The sequence below is a fragment of the Myotis davidii genome, unplaced genomic scaffold (genome assembly GCF_000327345.1).
Source record: "Myotis davidii unplaced genomic scaffold, ASM32734v1 scaffold1105, whole genome shotgun sequence".
Lineage (NCBI taxonomy): Eukaryota > Metazoa > Chordata > Mammalia > Chiroptera > Vespertilionidae > Myotis > Myotis davidii.
In genome coordinates this window covers 445,619-465,708 of record NW_006296063.1, presented here as the reverse complement: position 1 = coordinate 465,708, position 20,090 = coordinate 445,619, and the positions used below count along the sequence as shown (strand labels likewise).

General features: G+C 43.2%; 1 protein-coding gene across 1 annotated transcript in view; it reads right to left on the bottom strand.

Annotated features, from left to right (window-relative positions):
- Window positions 1-1,351: 1,351 nt before the first annotated feature.
- The window catches only part of GABRE (gamma-aminobutyric acid type A receptor epsilon subunit), a 19,233-nt gene continuing 494 nt past the window's right edge, over window positions 1,352-20,090 (bottom strand). Inside the window, exons 2-9 of the mRNA XM_006771002.2 lie at window positions 16,342-16,562; window positions 15,625-15,692; window positions 10,711-10,931; window positions 9,890-9,972; window positions 8,464-8,601; window positions 3,832-3,984; window positions 3,516-3,715; window positions 1,352-3,227 (exon numbers count right to left, since the gene is read on the bottom strand). Coding sequence (XP_006771065.1) covers window positions 2,859-3,227; window positions 3,516-3,715; window positions 3,832-3,984; window positions 8,464-8,601; window positions 9,890-9,972; window positions 10,711-10,931; window positions 15,625-15,692; window positions 16,342-16,562 — 1,453 coding nt within the window. The 3' untranslated portion in view covers window positions 1,352-2,858. The remainder of the gene's footprint in view (window positions 3,228-3,515; window positions 3,716-3,831; window positions 3,985-8,463; window positions 8,602-9,889; window positions 9,973-10,710; window positions 10,932-15,624; window positions 15,693-16,341; window positions 16,563-20,090) is intronic.

The window sequence follows — 20,090 nt, the reverse complement described above, 5'->3', positions numbered from 1 at the left end:
AGGTTTGACCGTCTGATCAATGCTTCTTTGTCTCAGGATCTGTTTTTGTTCATCAGTTTATGTTGTTCATTATATTCCACAAATGAGTGAGATAATGTGATATTTATCTTTCTCCATTTCTTCATTTTTAAATTACTGTTTGCATGAGCTTTTTAAAATTGTACAAATGGTGGGAATTTTCTTTGTTCTTAGCTTTATTGCACTGTGAGTAAGGTATCCCATTTGTACTAATTCTTTGTTTTAAAATGCATTTAAATATGAGTGCTCACAAATTTGCATGTCTTCATTGCTCAAGAGCCAGACTAACTTTTGTTTTCTCCCAGCTTCATTGTAATGTAAGTAAAAATGAAGAGCTATTTACCTTCTTCTAAATTATTACTTGTAAGTTGTGGTGGGTTAGGACATCCACAGTAGGACATGTGGAATTCTTATAGGAAAGGTGTTTCAGCATTATTTCACAAACTTTATTGCAAAAATGTTGGCTGTTCAGATGCCATTTGTCTCTTTAGTTCTTGTTATTGTTTCTGTGTTTCCTTAGAGCTGGATGTGTCACAGGATGCTAGGACCAACACTTCCTAATATATCTTTAGAGACATTTCATTTGAAGGATGTATCAACCAAGATCTCCAGGCTTACTCCAAGCCAAAACAGGGTATTGGGATTTCTGGGGTCTCATCCCTCTCCATTACTCAATAGTTGTATGACTGTAGACCAGGGGTGGGCAAACTTTTTGACTCGAGGGCCACAATGGATTCTTAAACTGGACCGGAGGGCCGGAACAAAAGGATGGCTGGAGTGTTTGTGTGAACTAATATAAATTCAAAGTAAACATCATTACATAAAAGGGTACGGTCTTTTTTTTTTTTTAGTTTTATTCATTTCAAACGGGCCGGATCCAGCCCGCGGGCTGTAGTTTGCCCATGGCTGCTGTAGACACTTTTCTCTGTGCCTAGGCATCTCCCTCTTTACATGGTGGGGAAAATGTTCTGAGTTTGATGGTCTGTAGGAGCATTCTAGGTGAGGCTAGAATCATGGGCAAAACAAAATGGACATGGAGAGGTATAAGATTTCTATGCAGAGGTATAGAAGCAAGTAAAAAGATCAATAAAAGGGGCTATATATTTAGTCTCTTTCACTCTTGCACTGAGAGCAGGTTCATATGCATGCTTTGTAGGTCTGTAGATCATGGATGGGAGAGTGAAACAGTCAAAAGGTTGGACCATTACTTTAAGATTTTTTTTTATTAGTTAAGGTATTACAAATGTGTCTTCATCCCCCTACTTTAAGATTTAAAACCTGAGCTGAGAACAAACTTGAGTGATTGAGAAACCAGTCACACGTTGTATGCTTTGCTGATATATTTATTGATATATTTCCCCTTTTCGGGTGATGGTGACAAAAAGCAGATGGAACCCCTACCCTACCCCCCCCAATAAAATACAGACACAGATTTCATTCAGCATATATAAGCATTGGGGCATGTCCAAATTTGACCTCACTGGGTTGTCAGAGCCAGGAGAGGTTGGATCTTGAGGGCAGTCTGAGCACCTGCGGCCCAGGAATTGAGTAGACCAAAGCTGAAGAGAGGCTGCTACTCTGGGCCCTGCCTCTGGGGTGCCAGCAAAGGCTATAGAATTGAATAATGGTGAACACAGATGCCTAGCCCTATCATGTAGTCTAGAAAATGACAGTGGGCTCCTGGGTAGTTTCCAGTGAGATCCACAGTCCCATAGAAATCTGTGCCTCAGGGTTCTCATCTGGAAAATGGGGATAAGAATCCTGCCCCGAATCTTTCACAGGACTATAATAAGGCTATAATAGAATAGTTTTTCAAAAACTTTTTTGCAAAAAGGTAAAGTGCTGTATAAATTTAAGGGAATTCAATTGATTGATTGTGATTGTGAGAATGCCCCAGGGATAAGAGTGGACTGGCTCATGGATCCAGGGGCCAAGGAAGTGGCAGAACTTCTATGCTGTCCCGTAGAGGGCACCAATTAATGCAAGCAATGCCCACTGCAAAGCAGAGTTCCCTTCATTTCTTGGCCCTGGGAAGTCACCATGGCCTAGCACCTGGGTTGGGGCTGGGAAAGCCACTGGGGTAGTTACATTAAGAGTCACAGGGGTCAAGGAGGAGGGAGAAGGTGGCATATAAAGCAGGGGGTTATTACTATTATCACACAAAAATATAAACCCACTGTATGAAAGGCATTGAATTGGTAGTGCAGATGAATGATAGAGGCAGGGGTAGGAGAGGGAGAGGGAGGCATCACAGCAGCAGAGGGGCGATACTGTCCTAAAGAAGCTCAAGTGTTGGCTCTCCTTTTAAAGGGATAATGTAAAGCTCTATCTGCAGGGAAAGGGTGGGCAGGGAAATAGAACCAACAATATAATCTCACCTAAGGATGGAGGATACACACACACCTTATTACACTGCTGACCAGCATCTTAAGGAAGTGTCAGAAACCGGGAAGCATCTGGTCGGTGCACTTTGAGGCTGAGGCCAGATCTGGGCCTGGAGCACCACAAAGGCAGTATTAGGATTCTTGAAAAAAGCAGTTTGTCAACACTGTTTGGAGATAGCTAATATGCTCATATGCGGGCATGGTCTTAGGGAGCTGGTCACTGACAGCCTGCAATTTTTAAGCCTGAACATCACCAATGCCCCTTGAGGAATAGAGAGGTGAGCCATTTTACTCTAAATGGGCTGCCATGGGTATTCATTGACTAGGCCGGGGGCGGGGGGGTGGAAAGACACTTTCTAATTGCTCCTGCTGCTGCTTTCCCCCAACTCCCTTGGCAAGGGGTGTGGGACCTCCTGGGGAACTTGGGAGGCTGCTCCACAGGGTACCAGCTGGTACCTACAAGTTAAAGCAAATAACCCAGTAGAGCACATTGAAAAAGATGAAGGTCACTGGGAAAATAACTCGTGAGTAGTTATCCAGGCGGTAGATATGGATGAAGAGGCGGCCCTGCTGCCAAAAACTGCCATCACAACTGCGGACCACACACAAGTACTTGCAGATCCTGCAGCAGCTGCGACGGCGCTGGGTGAGTCTTGGGTTGAGGGACTGCTGAGCTGGGCAAGATGGGCCATCCTCTTCATCATTCTCTTCATCAGACTCCTCGAAGTCATACACAAAAACATTTTCCTGCTGTTGTTGGTTGGCATGGGTACGGGGTGGGGTAAGGTCACGGGCACGGGCACGGGCACGGGCACGGGTAGGAGGCTGAAATGAACAAGGAAGGGGAAAAAGTAAAGATGAACCAAGCCTCAGGGGTTTCTAGAGATTCTGTCTTTGGCACACTTTTTTTTGCCCCTTCCCCAAATTCCCACCATCACATTAGAAAGTTTATTCAACTCCCCATAACACTTCAGCTTACCCCTCCACACACACACACACACACACACACACTACACAGTGAGCTGGCTACTCATGTGCCATGAATTCTAGTGCCCTTACTTGCATGCTTCAATACTCCCAAACCATGATACCACGCCCATACCCAGTTCATACATAGCGAAGTCTCGGAGAAGCACGGGGTCTCGTGTGGTTGTGGATCAGGAAGTTAAGCACAGCAAACTCCACCAGAGCAAAAATGCAAAAGAGGAAGCAAATAGCAATGTAGACATCCAAGGCTGTTACATAGGATTCACGTGGGAAATTCTTCTGGGAACAGGAACCCAATGTGGTTATGGTGAGTACAGAGGTGATGCCTGTTAAAGCACAGGAGTGGAGATAGGCTTAGCTACATATCCATATATCATACTGCTGAAAGGATCCCTGAGAAGGCAATTCTGTGCCCAGGTGGATGCCCACCTTACCTACTCACCTAAAGAGGTCCTGGCTGGAGCAGATTCTTTCTTGATCCAAAAGGAAATCCAGGACATGACCGTGGTCATAGAAGAAGGGACATAATTTTGAACAGCATTAAAGCCAAATCGCCTGCTTACATTGAAGAAAAGCGTGATGACCATGAAATCACCTGGAAAACATAAAAAATACCACTTTATTACAGCAATGACATAAGGGTCTTCCCCAGGCAGGACATGCATATTAAAGGTCCCATTGTTCAGCTCATGGGATCCCTACCACAGTCCTAGGTTAGAGGCATATTATTCCAGTGCCACCTACAGAGAATCAGAAGCCCAGAAAGGCGACACCTTGCAAGAGCCATGGTCAGTTAAGAGCTAAGCCAGGAGAAGAACCTTAATTGCTCCTTTCTCAGTTCATTGTCCCATACCTTATATCTGCCTTTCCAGGATGGCAGAAGAGTCAGATGAAAGTGAGAAATCAGCTAGCTCTCTAGATATTAGGACCACATAGCTAATGTCCAGATGTCTTACTGAGGCCTTTACGTCCACTGAGTTGCCACAACTACTCTGCAGAATCACAGCTTTACACATGCACTACTAGCCCTTACAATATGTATTCTCAGCAAAAGTGCCAAGGGTGGTCTGTGAGGTGGTGGGGGAAGCACATAATCCATTAGGCCTCCTTCCGTACATTCATATGCTGGTGAAATGCCTTAGTTAGCACTGTTCCAACAATGGCCAAAAAAAATCACTAGCCTAACCCCATACCTCTGGTGGTTCCCTGCTCCAGAAGAGCTATAGAATCAAGTTTACACTATGTACCTGACACCAAAGGCCCACCATGGACTGACTCCAACTAACATCTTACACGCATATGCACAGACCACCATACCCTAAGCTAATCCTATCTATTCTCAGATTCCCTGCAATAACTTGCATATTTATACCAATATTCTAACCCTGGACTCCCTGTTTGTACCATAACCCAAATTGAATGTTTTGGAAAAACAAGAATTAGCTGAAAGTGAAATTTTTATTTAGTCCTCTAGATGTCAGGTATGCAGAGTATATGCACACAGGCAGCTGAGGTCTTGACATTCATTTGGGCATCATGTCCTTGATGTTGACTCTCTCCCTAGATCAGCTGTTCTCAAGATGTGGGTCGCGACCCCTTTGGGGGTCAAATGACCCTTTCATAGGGGTCACCTAAATACATCTTGCATATCAGATATTTACATTATGCTTCATAACAGTAGCAAAATTACAGTTATGAAGTAGCAACGGAAATAATTTTATGGTTGGGGGTCACCACAACATAAGGAACTCTATTAAAGGGTCACAGCATTAGGAAGGTTGAGAACCACTGCCCTAGATGGTTGATGACTTCAATAGGACCTAATGACAACCTATCTCTCCAATTGGTATTTTCTATTGTACCCTTCATGCTGCCCTCTACTATGAAACATTCATCTCAAACACTGCATGCCCACCATGACTCCAGAAATTTTGGGGACTTTTCTGAAGCCAAAACATCCCTTTTCTTTCTCAACATCACATTGGATGAATAATAGCTCAAATGTTGGCTCTTTAGTGAAGCTAAGCTCCAAACTCCCACCTCAGTGATACTATAGAATTCCTTGGCCTTGAAACCCCTTTCAAAACATTTCAGAACACCCTGGTGGATTTGATTCTGCCCATCATCTAAGCCTGGCACATCCTGGAACCTAGCACATGCTCAGCAAGTCTTGCTGCTGCCTCACAATGCCTTGTGAACCAGACCAGAACACTAACTTGGCCATTTGTCTTCCAATTTTGAAAAGTAGATCACCTTTCCAGTCTAAGTGTATTGGAGCTGAGTGAGAACAACAGCCTTTCCTACTCACCTTGGCAGCACTGACAATGAACAAGATTTCACAGAATATTCTGGAAAAAGGCAAGGACATGTCTTGGGGTTAGTGGAATGCTTGTGTCCAGATTAGTAGTGTTGGGGATAGAACTCCAGGGTTGCTGCAGGGAGCACTCACACTTGTCTCTGGCCAGAATGTATTTATCAAGTTCCTAGTTCCAATTTATCAAGTTGTCCTGGGGTCTTGACTAAAATTTAGCACAACCCTATTTAGCTACAACCACTCACACAAAAGTTTTTTCAGTGTATACTTATTGCAAGAAGATTTATTATCTTATTGGCTTTTACTATTTTTATTTTATTTATTCCAGCCAAAGACAAACCTTCTTCACTTGTCAACAGAGATTTATATTTGAAGGCTGAGAGAAGGATGCTAACACACACCACTTTGCTATTTCTGAGGAATGCAGGAGAATGAGTAAGGGGGAAACAGGATGGGAATACCTAGGGCTAAGGAACCAAAGCCAAAAAAAAAAAAGGCAGAGGTATTTTCTGCTCTTGTCTTCTTATCTGCTTTGGTCAGACCCCCAGTTGGTCACTGCACTGTCAGGGGGCAAAATTAAGAAGACAATGTCCAAAAGACTGAGACTAGAAGGATGAGTGGACCCAAAATTCTGAGTAACAAGGGAAGAAAAAGGAACTAGTGTTCTATAGTCTATACAAGAATATGACCCAGGGCTGCAACCATAATACTGACCCTTTAATCTTAACCTTGTTGGGAAGTGACTGGACTTACTGTAAGCTCAATAATTTTAGGGGGAAAGAACTAGATCCGATGGGTGGAAGTTCCAAAGACTCTAATTTCAGATGAACAGGGAGAGCTTTCTGATGGACGGAATTATCTACAGAAGGAAGAAACTCTCAAGAAAGTGAGGTCCTAAGGCAGGGGTGGGTAGGTGGGTAGGGGGAGATTAACTGGGAAACTTATATGAATATATGCTTAGCCCATGGACACAGACAATAGTGTGGTGAAGGCCTAGGAGGGGTGGGTGCCTGGTGGAGGAACTCAATGGGGAAAAAAACAAAAACTAAGGGGACATCTGTAATACTATCAACAATAAAGACAAATTTTAAAAAAGAAAAGAAAGCAAAGTCCTAATCGTAGGTAAAATTCCATCAGAGTCTCAACAGCCACCAGTGAAGGCTGGCTTACTCACTGGAGTCAAGGCTGGACTCTCTGAGAACCTGCTGGCTCTACACCAAAGGTAGCCAGAGTATCAAGCTACCATTGCTTTCTGAACCTTTAGGATCTTAGTACTTAAGTTTGCTACTTATGGAGAGACTGTCCTTGAGGCGACTGGAAGTGGAAGAGTTTGGGATCAGTCCCAAAGATAACTGTGATTCTGGAGAAACCATGATTCCAAATCAATTAGTCTCTAGCAGAAGAAAAAAAAGCCCTCCTTTTTTTCCCCCATAAAAACCTTTATCTCTCCCAGGGAAGACTGGTGCTTACCTATTGCCATTGCTTTAGTGAAGATGCTGGCTCTGGGGCTTTGTAGTCACTAGGGTACCATTTTGAAACAATGCACAACCATCTACTAAACGGAACCACTAGTGACTTGAAAGCCCCTGGGCCTTGTCTCCTCTGCCACTTTTGATGATGGGTCCTACCTGTTTGGGGAAACTGAGATGCAGAAAGGCAAGAGGCAGGCCCATGGTTAGCTGACAGAAGATCAAGGATTCCAAGTCAAAAGTAGTAAAACTGCTTACCCAGAATTCCCAAGAAAAAGGAAAGCATTTGTAAAGCAGACCTCTCCCCCTACCTAGTACTGTGCAAGCAAAGCTCTAGCCAGATGAGCATGAGATATCCCTCACCCAGTCACTCAACAAGTAAAGCAAAAGCATATTTCCTGCCTAGCCTCATGGACACAAAGCAAGATGCCTCCCATGGCAAATGGTTGATTTGGTGAATGGCTTCATCCGCATTCTGGAGACGATGAGAGCAGTGCCTCCACTGCCCTGACTTGGCCAGTATGTGTGAAGAGGATTTCCAGGGCTGCTCTGGGAGCAACCCTGAGGAGGTCCCTTGGCTCCTTATTCAGATCACCTAGGAACACAAGCAAAGATGCTCACACCTAATTGGAAGCTGAAATATGAGACCCAGGACCCTCCCATCTGGTCCTTTTAGGAACAAGATCAGAAAACCAGTGGTCACTACATACCCATGTTGAATTTATAATGAAGCCTTTGACAGAAATCTGTGCTTGTCAGAGCTGCTCCTTTAAAATAAATGTTGATGCAGCAGCCGTTGTAGCTGCTGAAACTTCCTCCATACTACCCCAGACCTCACTTGGTTGACATTAGAACTCTAGCTTCCATCTCCTGTTAGGAAAGTCTTTGCTTCTCACTCAGCTGGGTTGGATTGGTTCTGGGTATGGAGAACTCACATGAGCTACATTCCTCATAGTCATTCAAGTAGGTCAGTTGTAACAAAGACTTGAAACTGAAGGGTCTGCATGACAAAGCTAGTTGCAAATTCTGACAATACAACTTTATCTACTTACCCTGTGCGGGGCTTGGCAAAGCACTTACTTCTTTGCAGATGAGACTGAGATGTAGTTACAAAGTCTCAGTTTCCTCTGCAAACAGTTGTAAGTGCTTAGCATTAACAAGACAGGAGACATGTTCTACAATATTTCCATGGGATGATTACATAGCATTTTTATGTATGATGGCTACCTCCACTCATCCCTACCACCCTCCTGGGCCTCTGCTTAGCCCTGGTTCCAAAGGGGGCACTTACCGTCCATGGTTGAGATAATTTCTGTCTCATTGCTCACTCCTATAAAATCAAACTGTAAGAGCTTCCAGGAATTATTCTCATTGATTTCAAGCTTGAAATCTTTCCACTTGTACATTATCTCATTCTCAGGATAGGAAACTGTAAAGCAATATGGGAAGGAGGGTCATGTGAGACTGGGAAGCTTTGTGGAGGTCTCCACCAGCATGGAGTCTGAACAATGCTTTGGAGTCCTGACTCTGGCCTCACCAGTGTGGCACCTTGCCTCTCTTACCTCATTGTTGAAGTCCATTCAATAAGTGCATTTATTGAGCATTCTTCAGTACCAGGCCTTGTTCTGGAAATACATAGATGAACAAGGCAGGAACCCTGCCTCTCAAGCATTCACATTTTATTGAGTTGGACAGTGAGTATACATCTGTAATTCATAAAATTGTTCTGAGAAACCTCTGCCCTTGGACAGTAGGGAGATAGAGGAGGAAAGGTCACTTAGGGATATATCCAGAAAAGACTTCTTAGAGTAGGTGGCATTCCCAATAAGTCTTTAAAGTTGAGTCAGTTTTCTCTATATATATATGATGCTGAAAGGGTGAGGAGGGTGTTCTATGCACAGAGAGATAAACATATCTTATGTATTAGGAAATGCTAAAAGTTCAGGATGGATAGCTAACAGACATTAAATGAAGTATACAAGGGTAGGTATTAAGGGCCAATTTGTGATGGGCCTTGAGGAACATTGTAATGATTTGGAATTGGTACATGAGAGATAAGGAAGGATTTGAAGTAAGAAATGACTTAGTCTAAATGATTCTTCAGCTAAGTCACTCTGATCATAATATGAAGATAGCCTGTTGACAGGGATACCAGTTATGGGAGGCCAGTGCAGTAATCCAGGCATAATAAAATGAATGAAGGCAGGATTCAAAGCTGTGGCAGTGAAAATGCAGAGGGACAGACAGGATCAATAGCGATTTGGAAGGGACTATCAACACCATGAAATTGATTAGATGTAGCAGGTGAAGAAGAAAGAAGCATCAACGTTCTTGGCTAGAAGTGGGTGATGATGCCTTTCAATGAGATGGGTGAGAACACAGAAGAAGCACATTTATTTTGGGGGTAGACTATATATTTAGTTTTGGACATGTTCACCTTCAAAGTGAGGATGTTGCAAAAGTCCAAATGGAAGATGACAAAGACCTATCCAAGTTAGTGACAGTGGAGATGGAAAGGAACAGACATACATGAGATACACTTCAGTGGCGGATAACAGACTTGAGATGGAGTGAAAGGGAGATAAAGGTGATGAGCATGGATTGGGTGGTCCTTGGCAACCCTGGCACCAACTTAAGAGAAATATAAAGGGCAAAGATGAGAAAAAGGAGGATCCCAGTATGACTCTGGGGCCCCAGAAACCTAAGAAGGTACTCACAGCTAGAAAAAGACAGAGGGCAAGAGTGAGAATCCATTGGAAATTTGAGCATGTGGAATGAACATCCAGCATCAATGGTCATCCTGGAAGGGAGAAAGAAGCCTCATTAGGCTGGCTCTGAACACTTACATATACACTCAACTTGGGCCCGAGGATCACCACCAATGAATGGCAACAGTGGGATTTGAGTCAAAAAGCTCAAAGGAAAGACAAAAAGAGAGGAAGAACAGCTTGGAAGTATCTGGCTACTCTGGTCTCCATCATCAGAAAACTGTAAGGACTGACATAGATGGGCTTTTGTTTCTTGCCCATCCCAGCTTCCAGAAACTGCCAACACTTTCCCACTCTCTATCACCTCTCCACTCCCTACACCAGCCATTTACAACCTTTCCCTGCCAGGCATTCAGGTACCCAACCTGGTCTTTGCTATCTTTCTGACCACTGTGTTACTGCTCCACCTAGACAATTCCACCACTATGAATGTGTCCTTACATCCAGTGCACTCTCTGGATGGAATTGTCCAGGCAATGCAGTCATACTGATACATTCTATTAGGGGAGCTCTGGACTTGGAGCCTAGTAAATGGGTACTAGTTCCAGCTCTGCCAGAAACTTGGTATGGTCTTAAGTACCATCTTTCTATTTTGAGGCCTTAGTGTCTGTATCTATACATGAGGGGGTTCAGCTCATGGTCTCAGAAAGTTTGGAAAGGCCCTTAGAAGTATCATTGAAGATGAAGCCTCTGTCCATGTTTCTTTGGCAAAAAAGTCTCAAAAGGGGAGGAAGAGTCCCAAGGGATGAGATTCCAGAGGTTTGACATACCTATCTGTGTACAACACCTTGCCATCCTTGTGGATGCGGACCACCTGGCTGTGCATGGTGATCGAATATACACGGATCTTCTTAGAATTCCTAAAAAAGGTGTCTGGGATCCATAACTGGCTCATCATGTTGCCATTCAGAACAAAGCTCTCAAAGCTTGCATTGAAACGGAGGCGTTCATCATACCAGGTCTGGTAGAAAGTGATGTCAATAGAGTACGCCTGGTGGAAAAGATAAAATAAAGCCCGTGGCATCCTATGACAAGCTTATCAAGCAGATAGAAACCCACTTAGGTTTGCATAGAGCAGGGATGGGGAACCTTTTTTCTGCCAAAGGCCATTTGAATATTTATAACAGCATTGGCAGGCCATACAAAATTATCAACTTAAATATGAGTCTGCTATATTTGGCCAGAATAAATGATTTCTTGGGCCTTTTATGGCCTATGGGAAGGGTGTTCCCCAACCCTGGCATTAGAGGACAACAGCATGAGTTCGGCTGTAGGAGTTTTCTATTTCCAGGTATTCCAAAAGGAAAGAAATATTCCCAAATGGATAATAGCCTGGGAAGATACATTTCATCTAGAAACAGGCAATAGTGGCTTAATTTCATGGGCTGGACTCATCACATCACCATTCCCTTATAGGACTGTTTTGTACTCCAGCCAGGTCAACACTCTCTCAGCTCCCATTGTTTCATAGCAAACCAAAGATCTCAGCTCAAAATCATTTCACAAACACACATAGTGTTGATTATATACAGCAAAGTTTTGTCTTTCAGCTTTTATTTGGGGAACACAGCTTTTAATCAACCTAAATCCTTCATCCTCCAGAATTACATTACAAATGAAGTACTTTGTGTCACAAGAGAGATGTCTATTTAGTTGCATGTTTTTTGAATAATTTTTTGTGTTGTTTTTCTTCTTAAACACGAGCACCTAACCTCTGAATGGGTGTGCATGAAGAAGCATGAGTAACCGGAAATTTGTACCACTGGTACTGAAGGGAGAAAAAGCAGATTGTAATAGAACTGCAAGCAGCTTGAATAATAAGTACCAGAACTAAGCCAAGGTAGAATCTTGAAGGCTAGCTCAACTGCCTTTACTTTACAGGTATGGAAACTGAGGCTCAGAAAGGAAGGAGCCTGCCCAAAGTCACACAAATAGTTAACAACGGCACATTGGCGCTGATGCTCAGAGCACCATTACCATAGCCTTGTCCTGGGAGGAGCTTCACTGATTTCCCTCTCCAGTGTTTATTTCACTTACACCAACAATCCCTGTGGGTACTGAGATCCAATTTCCCTCTGCAGAATACATAGGTCTTTACCCCGAGTTATCCTACATCAGTGAACACCAACCAGCCACTCATAACCCTGGACACCAGTAGAGCCTGCAGTGGGGAAGGTCAAGATAGTCCCTACTTGCCTTTGCTGCCTATCCCAAAAGGTGGTGAGAACTGCTGGGATCAAGCCTCCCAGACTGAGAATATTCCATGCAGTAGTCCAGAGAAGCAGAAGCAGACAGAAAAAAGATGACAGAGCCTGGATACCATTCACTTGGGTGCCCTCAGCCCTGACCCACCAGGCTCCTCCATCCAGCCCTCACAAGTGGCCTTCAGAGTGTTTCTTCAGTCCCAAGTGGCTGGCAGCTCCAACTTGGTTTGCACAGCCTCATTCGTTCTCAGGCCATATGAAGTGCTTGGTAATAAGGAGAAACCTTCCCCTCCACAATCCATACTGTGCTCTTGCTCAATGTTATCGTGTTTCAAATGAGCATTTAACTTATATTTAACAAGCTACGAAATGTAAGTTCACTACACATCAACTAATAGCTAACAGTTCAATTTTCCCTCACTTTGACAAGGGAACTTGAGATATACATCTCTTTTAGCTCAGCTGAAACTCTAGAAATTCAGTGTCAAGGAGTTTGCTTAATTAGAATTGCTTGTAATAATTACCACAGCAAGAAGCAGCCTTAGCAACTGTTGGTGCTGTGATGGGAAGTCATTCCCAGACTGGTCATTGTCTTCTAAGCTCAAGCCAGGAGACTAGTGGGAACATTTTATTTAAATCCATATGCTGTGGGCTCAGATTTCTCTCCCTGGGGACAATTTCTGTCCTCCACATAACATCTGACTGAAGGGTGTTGGAATTCAAAGAACACTCAAACTACAACTTCTACTGTGGGGACTCACAACCTTGCTAAGAGACTCAGTTGCCTCAAACATAAAGTGGGGATTACAGTGGCAGCCTTGCCTGCCATAGAAGATGTCATGAGAATCCAAGTGCGGTGGCTATGTGAGAGCCACAGCAACCATAGGACTCTATAGTGTCACCTGGGAAAAGAAGGCTGGACAAGAATTGGTAACTCCCACAGCTTAAAGAACAATTTGGAACTATGTGAAAGGCCAAACTTCTCAGGAACTTTAATACCACAGAAGCGTTTGGAATCTTCAAGGAACTTGACTAAAGCACCACCTTACTGGCCAAAGAAAATCAAGTTGACTCCTCTTTGGACCAGTTCTGTGTTGGATGTCAGGTTCAATGACTGCTGAGTTATTAGACTGCATCACTTGGGATTGTAAGGTATCAGTGCTTCCTGGCACTTCAGGTAAGGCCAATGCTACCAACATTAATAGGGACAGAGCAAGAAGAGATGGGGAATTCAGCTGCTTTGTTGCCACAAGGGATCTTACAGATGATAGAAATTGTCTTCCTAAAATTATATCTTACACAAATAGCAAGGAGGTTGTGGACACAAATTGTCCACTATTTTTCAGGCCACTTTATCCATCCCTGCACCAATAACTTGAAAGATCCATTTTCTATTAAGAGTAAATAGTGGTCATGATAGTGGGACCACAAGACCTCAACCTCTGGGTCTTGCTCAGAACCCAGTGTTTCTTAGTATATCAACAATTTAAATCAAATTAATTGCTAAATTCACCCATTTAATGGTAAGCACATTGATAATAGCAAAAAGTAAACCTGACATCAAGGGAAGAGAAAATACTTTAAACTGCCTACAGAAACTCAAAAAGATCTGTCTGCTCTCATGCTTCTCTTCTTCCTTCTTATTCTCCAGCATACCATTTTAGTTATTACAGGCCTTTACTTTATCATGGTTATGTATTAGACAGGCTCTAAGAAGGCCCTCAAAATCTTCACCTCCTGGTGTTCATGCCCTCATGTAATCCTCTCCACTTGTCTGGGGCTAGACCTAATGACTTGTTTCTGATGAACAGAATACCACAGAAGGTATGGGATGCCACTCCAAAAATTAGATTACAAGTTTGTGAATATTTTTTCTCATGTTCTTGCTCACTCTGAGGTAAATCAGCCGCATGTTGTGAGCTATATTGTGTAGAGGCCTACATGGCAAGGATTGTGGGAGACTTCCAGCTAACAGCCAGCATGGAATACATCTTCCAACAAACATGTGAGGGCTTGAAAGTGGATCTTCCTTCAGTTGAGCCTTCAGATGAGATGTCACCCTCAATTGACACCTTAACTGCAGCCTCCTAATAGAGGACTCAGCTAAATCATGTCCAGATTACTAGCCCACATAATCTGTCAACTAATGACTATTTGTTGTTTTAAGATTCTGTGTTTTGGGGTAGCTTGTTACATAGTAATACATAAGTACACCATGCCTCAAGAACCTGGTAGCCAAAGCATCATAAGGGGGAATCTCATTCTTCCACTCAGCTTATATAAACATCTTGATCTACCATGAATGTTTACTTATCTCTGAGTATCTATTTGAAAATCCCATCTCAAAGCCTAGACTCTGAGCTCACCCAATGATGCTTGTAGGATACCAGACTCACTAAAACTGTGTCTTGCCTGAGCCAGGCCAAGGCTATGGCTACAATGGAGTTGGTTACCACAGCCTTCCTCATTATCAGGCTGGGTAGATTAAAGTGACTTGTGCAGAATATCTTTCATAATTCAGTTGTTCAGCTAACATAGACTGAGTCCTTGACATTAAGAAGCCCATAGTTGAGGCAGCAAGGCAGACATAGAGCACATAATTGTACTATAATGAGGTAGGGAAGGTCAAGTAAACAACTGGGATATAAGCAAAAAAGATCTGTGTGTTAAAGAAAAGGCTATGGTGTAAGAAGGGAGCAATAAGTAGCTGTGGAGGTCAGGAATAATACCATGAAAATGTTATTTGAGCTAGACCCTGAAGGATAAGGCTCATGACAAAGAGAAAATTGGAGCAATGGTATATCTTGAACAACAACTCAGAGGCACAGAAAGTTTGTGAACACTCATAGTCTACTGTGAGTAGAGGGGCTAAAAGAGATAAAACCAGAGTCCTGAGTTGGCTCCAGCCATGGAGGACTTTGACTGCTAGAGTGTGGGTTTAAACTTCATGCTTTAAGCAGTGTCAGAATTGTAGGAGACACATGACTCAGGAGGCCAGGTTGGTATGTGGACTGGGGTAGACAGAAACCTTGACTTTTGTGTTCTTCAAGTGGGAGATAATGAAGTCTAATTGGAGACAGAACCTACACTAGAATGATAGCAGTAGAAAAGGAGAGAAGGAACCAGGGAAAAATTAGAAAAACATTCTTAGAGCAAGAGTTGCTAACTATAGTATTAAGTCCATAAAAATCATTATCAGAATAAAAAAGACATTCTATTGTGGTATTTAAAGTTGCTTTATTATTATTATTTTGAATGAAAGACTGGAAGATGTAGTCAGGATTCTGAAGGTCCTCTTCAGGCAGTGAGGTACTTACTTACCTTTCCCAGCCTCCTTTTCAAGTCAGTGTTTGTTAAAATCTCTCCCCCAAACCTTAAACTTGCATTACAGACACACAGAGCAGAAAAAATAAGTAAGTGAAATGCCTCATGGATCAACTCCCTAACTTAGAAGATACTGTATCAAAGCTCAGTACTCACCATGTCTGGGATAGAGATAGGACCAAGGGTGTTGACAGAGAGCTCAACAGTGACCACAGTGGGCTTCTCTGTAAAGGAAGCAGAAGTAGCAGAGGTAAGTTTTCTACAGGGGCAAGTGGCAGGGAAGGGTGTAGTCTGAGGGCAGAAAAAGGGAGAAGGATCAGGGTTAGACTAAATGTTTTCAACATCCAATCCTTTTCCTTTCTTTGTTCTTTCATGGCAAGAACCAATTCATAGACTGTAAGAGTTATACATACCTCCAAGATCATATCACCTAGTCCAGTCATCTCATTTTTTAGCTGGGAAAACAGGATGAGAGAAGGAAAAAGTCTAGACCAGGTGTGGGCAAACTTTTTGACTCGAGGGCCACAATGGGTTCTTAAACTGGACCGGAGGGCCGGAACAAAAGCATGGATGGAGTGTTTGTGTGAACTAATATAAATTCAAAGTAAACATCATTACATAAAAGGGTACGGTCTTCTTTTTTTTTTTAGTTTTATTCATTTCAAACGGGCCGGATCAGGTCCGCGGGCCGTAGTTTGCCCACGGCTGGTCTAGACCAAGGTAAATGGCATTGCTGAGCTCACCTGAGAGGTGAGCAACAGATGTTCCTGCCCACATGTATGGCACCCTCACCAACACCCCAGGCTTATTCTCTATACTTGTGCCCTCAAACTCTCTCCCCTCTGGGAGGAAGAACTATGTTCTACTACTTACCACCAATGCCGGGGCGCAGTTTGTAATCAGAGTTATTGAGGATACTGTCCAGGATTTGAGTGGCTGCTGGCAGTTTTCCAAGGTCACGGCGGGTATTAATAGCAGTGGGCTTTATTTCTTCAGAGGGGAGTTTCTTTTTGGGATACTGGGGCTTGGGGCCATAGACATCATCATGATGAGCACATGCTCCCATCTCTGATTCAACATGAGTTCCTTCAATCCTAGAATACACAAACAAAAAATGAAACTCTGCCCTCCAATCTGTAGAGGCCTCAGTTGGTACCTCTCTGGACAGAAGCAAACCAAAATAATCTGCAACCTAAGGCATAAAGAGTGACTAGCAACAGTAAATTATGAGCCAGTAACAGATTATACTTATTTATTTCTTCTAAATCTTGCTGCTCTTTGGACATTTTCCATGCTATCACTTTTTTATAATCATTCTTTCTTTAAAAAAAATCAATATGAAAACCGAGCTCAATATTTTAAAATATTTTTTCAATGAAAATGGTGAAGGCACTGGTGTATGAGCTCTAGCCCATCAGCTGCAGTTGCTAGGCTTGATCTCCAGTCTGCCTGACCAGCACTATCCAGGAGCAAATGGGCAGGCAGAGGGCCAGGACCCCTGAGGAATTCTCAGGAAAGCCAGAGAAACCTCTCCCAGAGAGGGCTGGAATGCTGTGGGAATAGTCTGCATTTCTTTGCTTTCGTGATACTCATTGCATTGGAGTTGGAGGCTGGGGGTTGGAGGAAACTCTAAGCATTGAGAAAAGGCAGGAGTCCTTCACCAAAGACTGTAATCGAGGAAATAGATAGCCAACAGAAATCCACCCTGAGAGCCACAGCCATGCACCATAGCCAAAAAAACTAAGGAGAAGAATAAAAAAAACAAAAATGTTAAAAGCCACCTGCCAATATATTTATTTAGTCAAGGTTGTGCTATCTTGCTAAGAGGCAGTGAGGAAGGGGATACCAAGGGTCTTCTAAGGTACTGGTCATGTTCTAGGTCCTAATGTGGGTGTCGATATCAGTGTGGCAATTTTCTGACAACTCATCAGCTGTACACTTATGATTTGAGCACTTTTGTGAATACAAGTTCTAATGCAATAAGAAGTTTTGAAAAATAAAAATGCTAATAAAAATAATTTAGGGACCTTATTCAGACCCTGATTTTAACAAGCAAACTAAAAAACAAAACACAACATATCAAAAAAAAATTTCTGACAAAATAGGTGTGATCTGAACACTGACTAGATATTTTCTTCAGCATGAAAAAATTATTCTAAAATTTTTGGTGTAATCGTTGTATTTTATTATGTTTTTGAGGGCCTTATGACTAGAAATACATACTAAAATGATTACATATAAAATGATATAATGACAGATTTGTTTTAAAATAATTTAAGCTGGAAGTGGAGAGTTTGTTGGGTATAGAGAAAATAAGAGTGGCCATGAGTTGATAATTAATGGGTACAAGGAGATTCACTCTACTTTTACATATGTTTGAAAAATATAATAAAAAGCTTTTTGATAAGCTATGAGGAAAACTAGAAAGCAGGAGAGTGGTTTCATTTGGGGAGGAGTGGACTGGTGGGGAGGCATGTAGTGAGGGTTGTAGGGGGAGGGGGTGAAAGTAACTGGAATGTTCTATTCCCTGGTCTAGTGGGGGTTACAATGGCATGCTTACTTTGTGAATATGCACTGAGCTGTTTGATCAGATTTCTATATTTTTATATTTGTATATTATACCTACAAAATTATTTTATTTTTTAAAAGCCATAAGAAAACTTGTTTCCTAAAATAAGGGATTAACAGGGCAGAAGATGTGGGCATGACCTCTGTACTGCAGACCAAGGGACTGCCAATTTGAACAGCAAACTGAATTTTCCTATACTATTTCAAGCTCTTAAAATGGCTTAACTGGTGTACAGATGTGCCACGTCTATGCCGTTTCTCATGAACAAAGTGGCTACTTCCCATTGTGGGCCAGGGGAGAATTGGGCTTAGGAAAAAATAGTTTCCATTTCTAAATACCACATCCAGAGATGTCCCCTTTCTCTGAGGTTTTCCCCTAGTCCCCCAAATAGATAATACCAACCACTTTGGGAGGGGAGGAGGAGGAATAGGGGCTTGAGACTCCCTAAAATAAGTGACGTGGCCAGGAATATAGCATAACCAGGATTCACACTGCCAGCCAAGACTATCCAAGAACCTGAAGCAGCCCCTCCCTGATGTCTGAAGCCAAAAACAAAGAATGTGAGGTTTAGGAGGCAAATAAGCCAAAGCCAGGGGTCACCAAAGCCCCCCTGTTCATACACTAGTCTGCAATGAAAATGATATTAGAGGGACTTGATGTTGCTGTAATTCTACAATTATATTTAGCAGTAAACAAACAAAAACACTCTCATCCTGGGATCCTTGGGGTTAAGGAGCTGCTGACAAGGCATGCTTTTCCTCAGCCATTAAACACATTTTCAAGGCAAGAAAAAACAAAACTTGAAAAATGCTCATACACTGGACTAGTGGAATCATTCCATGGGAATTTTCACATCCCCTTTTAGATGTGATGGTCCAAGATGGAGCTGAATTTCTGCAACCCCTGCCCCCACTGAGGATGTTCATTCAGCTAGCTGGGAGGAGAGAAGGGAATAGGAGAAGGGCCATGGATGCTTTTTTTTCCCAAAATCAGCCCTCTTTTCACCTTACAAATGGAGAAACTGAGGCTCAGATCGGGGGAGGGCTGTGCCTAAAGTCACACAATTAATTTGAGGCTGAACCTGGACCAGAGCAAGTATTCCTGGTTTGATGTGGCCCTTGCCAGCATACCCCACTGCACCCTCCCCAGCCCTTTCTTGATGTCATGGGTTGCCATGTTGACAATGTTTGAACATCAGTTACTGCAGCCCTTCCCCCTGGATAGAAAGGTAGTTTCCATCTCAATAGCCCACCCTCCTGGTTGTTTCCCTCCTTATGCCCCCTCCCTCTTTCTTCCCTGCTCCCACCCCTCTTTTGCCCTAGCCAGTCATCACTCAGCTCTCCCAACCAGTCTATTTCACATCTGGATTGATGTGAATAACTGGAAATTCCTAGCACAAATTCAGAAATATTTATCAAGCCTCTGCTGCCCTCACCCCCAAGTGAGGGCACCAGTGAGCCATACAGCCAGCCCCTCCCTCGAGGAAGTAAAGCATTCTAAGGTGAGAAAAGAAGCCATCTTCAAGCTCCCCAACACATAAGCAAGACACAAGCCCAGTGCCATGGAGAATTTGAGAATGCTGGGCAGTTCAGGAAGCTTAGGAACACCTGACAGTTCGCAGTCAGCAAGAAACCCTCTCAAAAATATGAAGCAGTCATCTTCCACCTTAAAAAGCCAGCAACACACGGAACATTCCTAGCAAAGTGCCAGGGCCACAAGGTACGAGGGAAACTGGCTGCTCAAGGGAAACCTGCTGATAGCCTTTAGAAAAGTGAGGAGAGACTGAAATCCAGGACCCAAACCATAGACCTCAGAGAATAACATTCCTTGATCTCTGGCTCCAGTCTGCCCAAGGCCCAGCAGGGTGTGTGTGTGTGTGTGTGTGTGTGTGTGTGTGTGTGTTTGGGCGGAGGAGGAGGGATAAGAAGGGGAGACTAGCGGTAGAGAGGGTGGGGTGGGTAGCTGGGGTGGGAACCCTGAGACTAAACCAAGGCTAGTGGAGAAGCAAGTAAAGTCAGAGTTCTCTGGCACCAGGCTTGGTACTCTAGCGGAG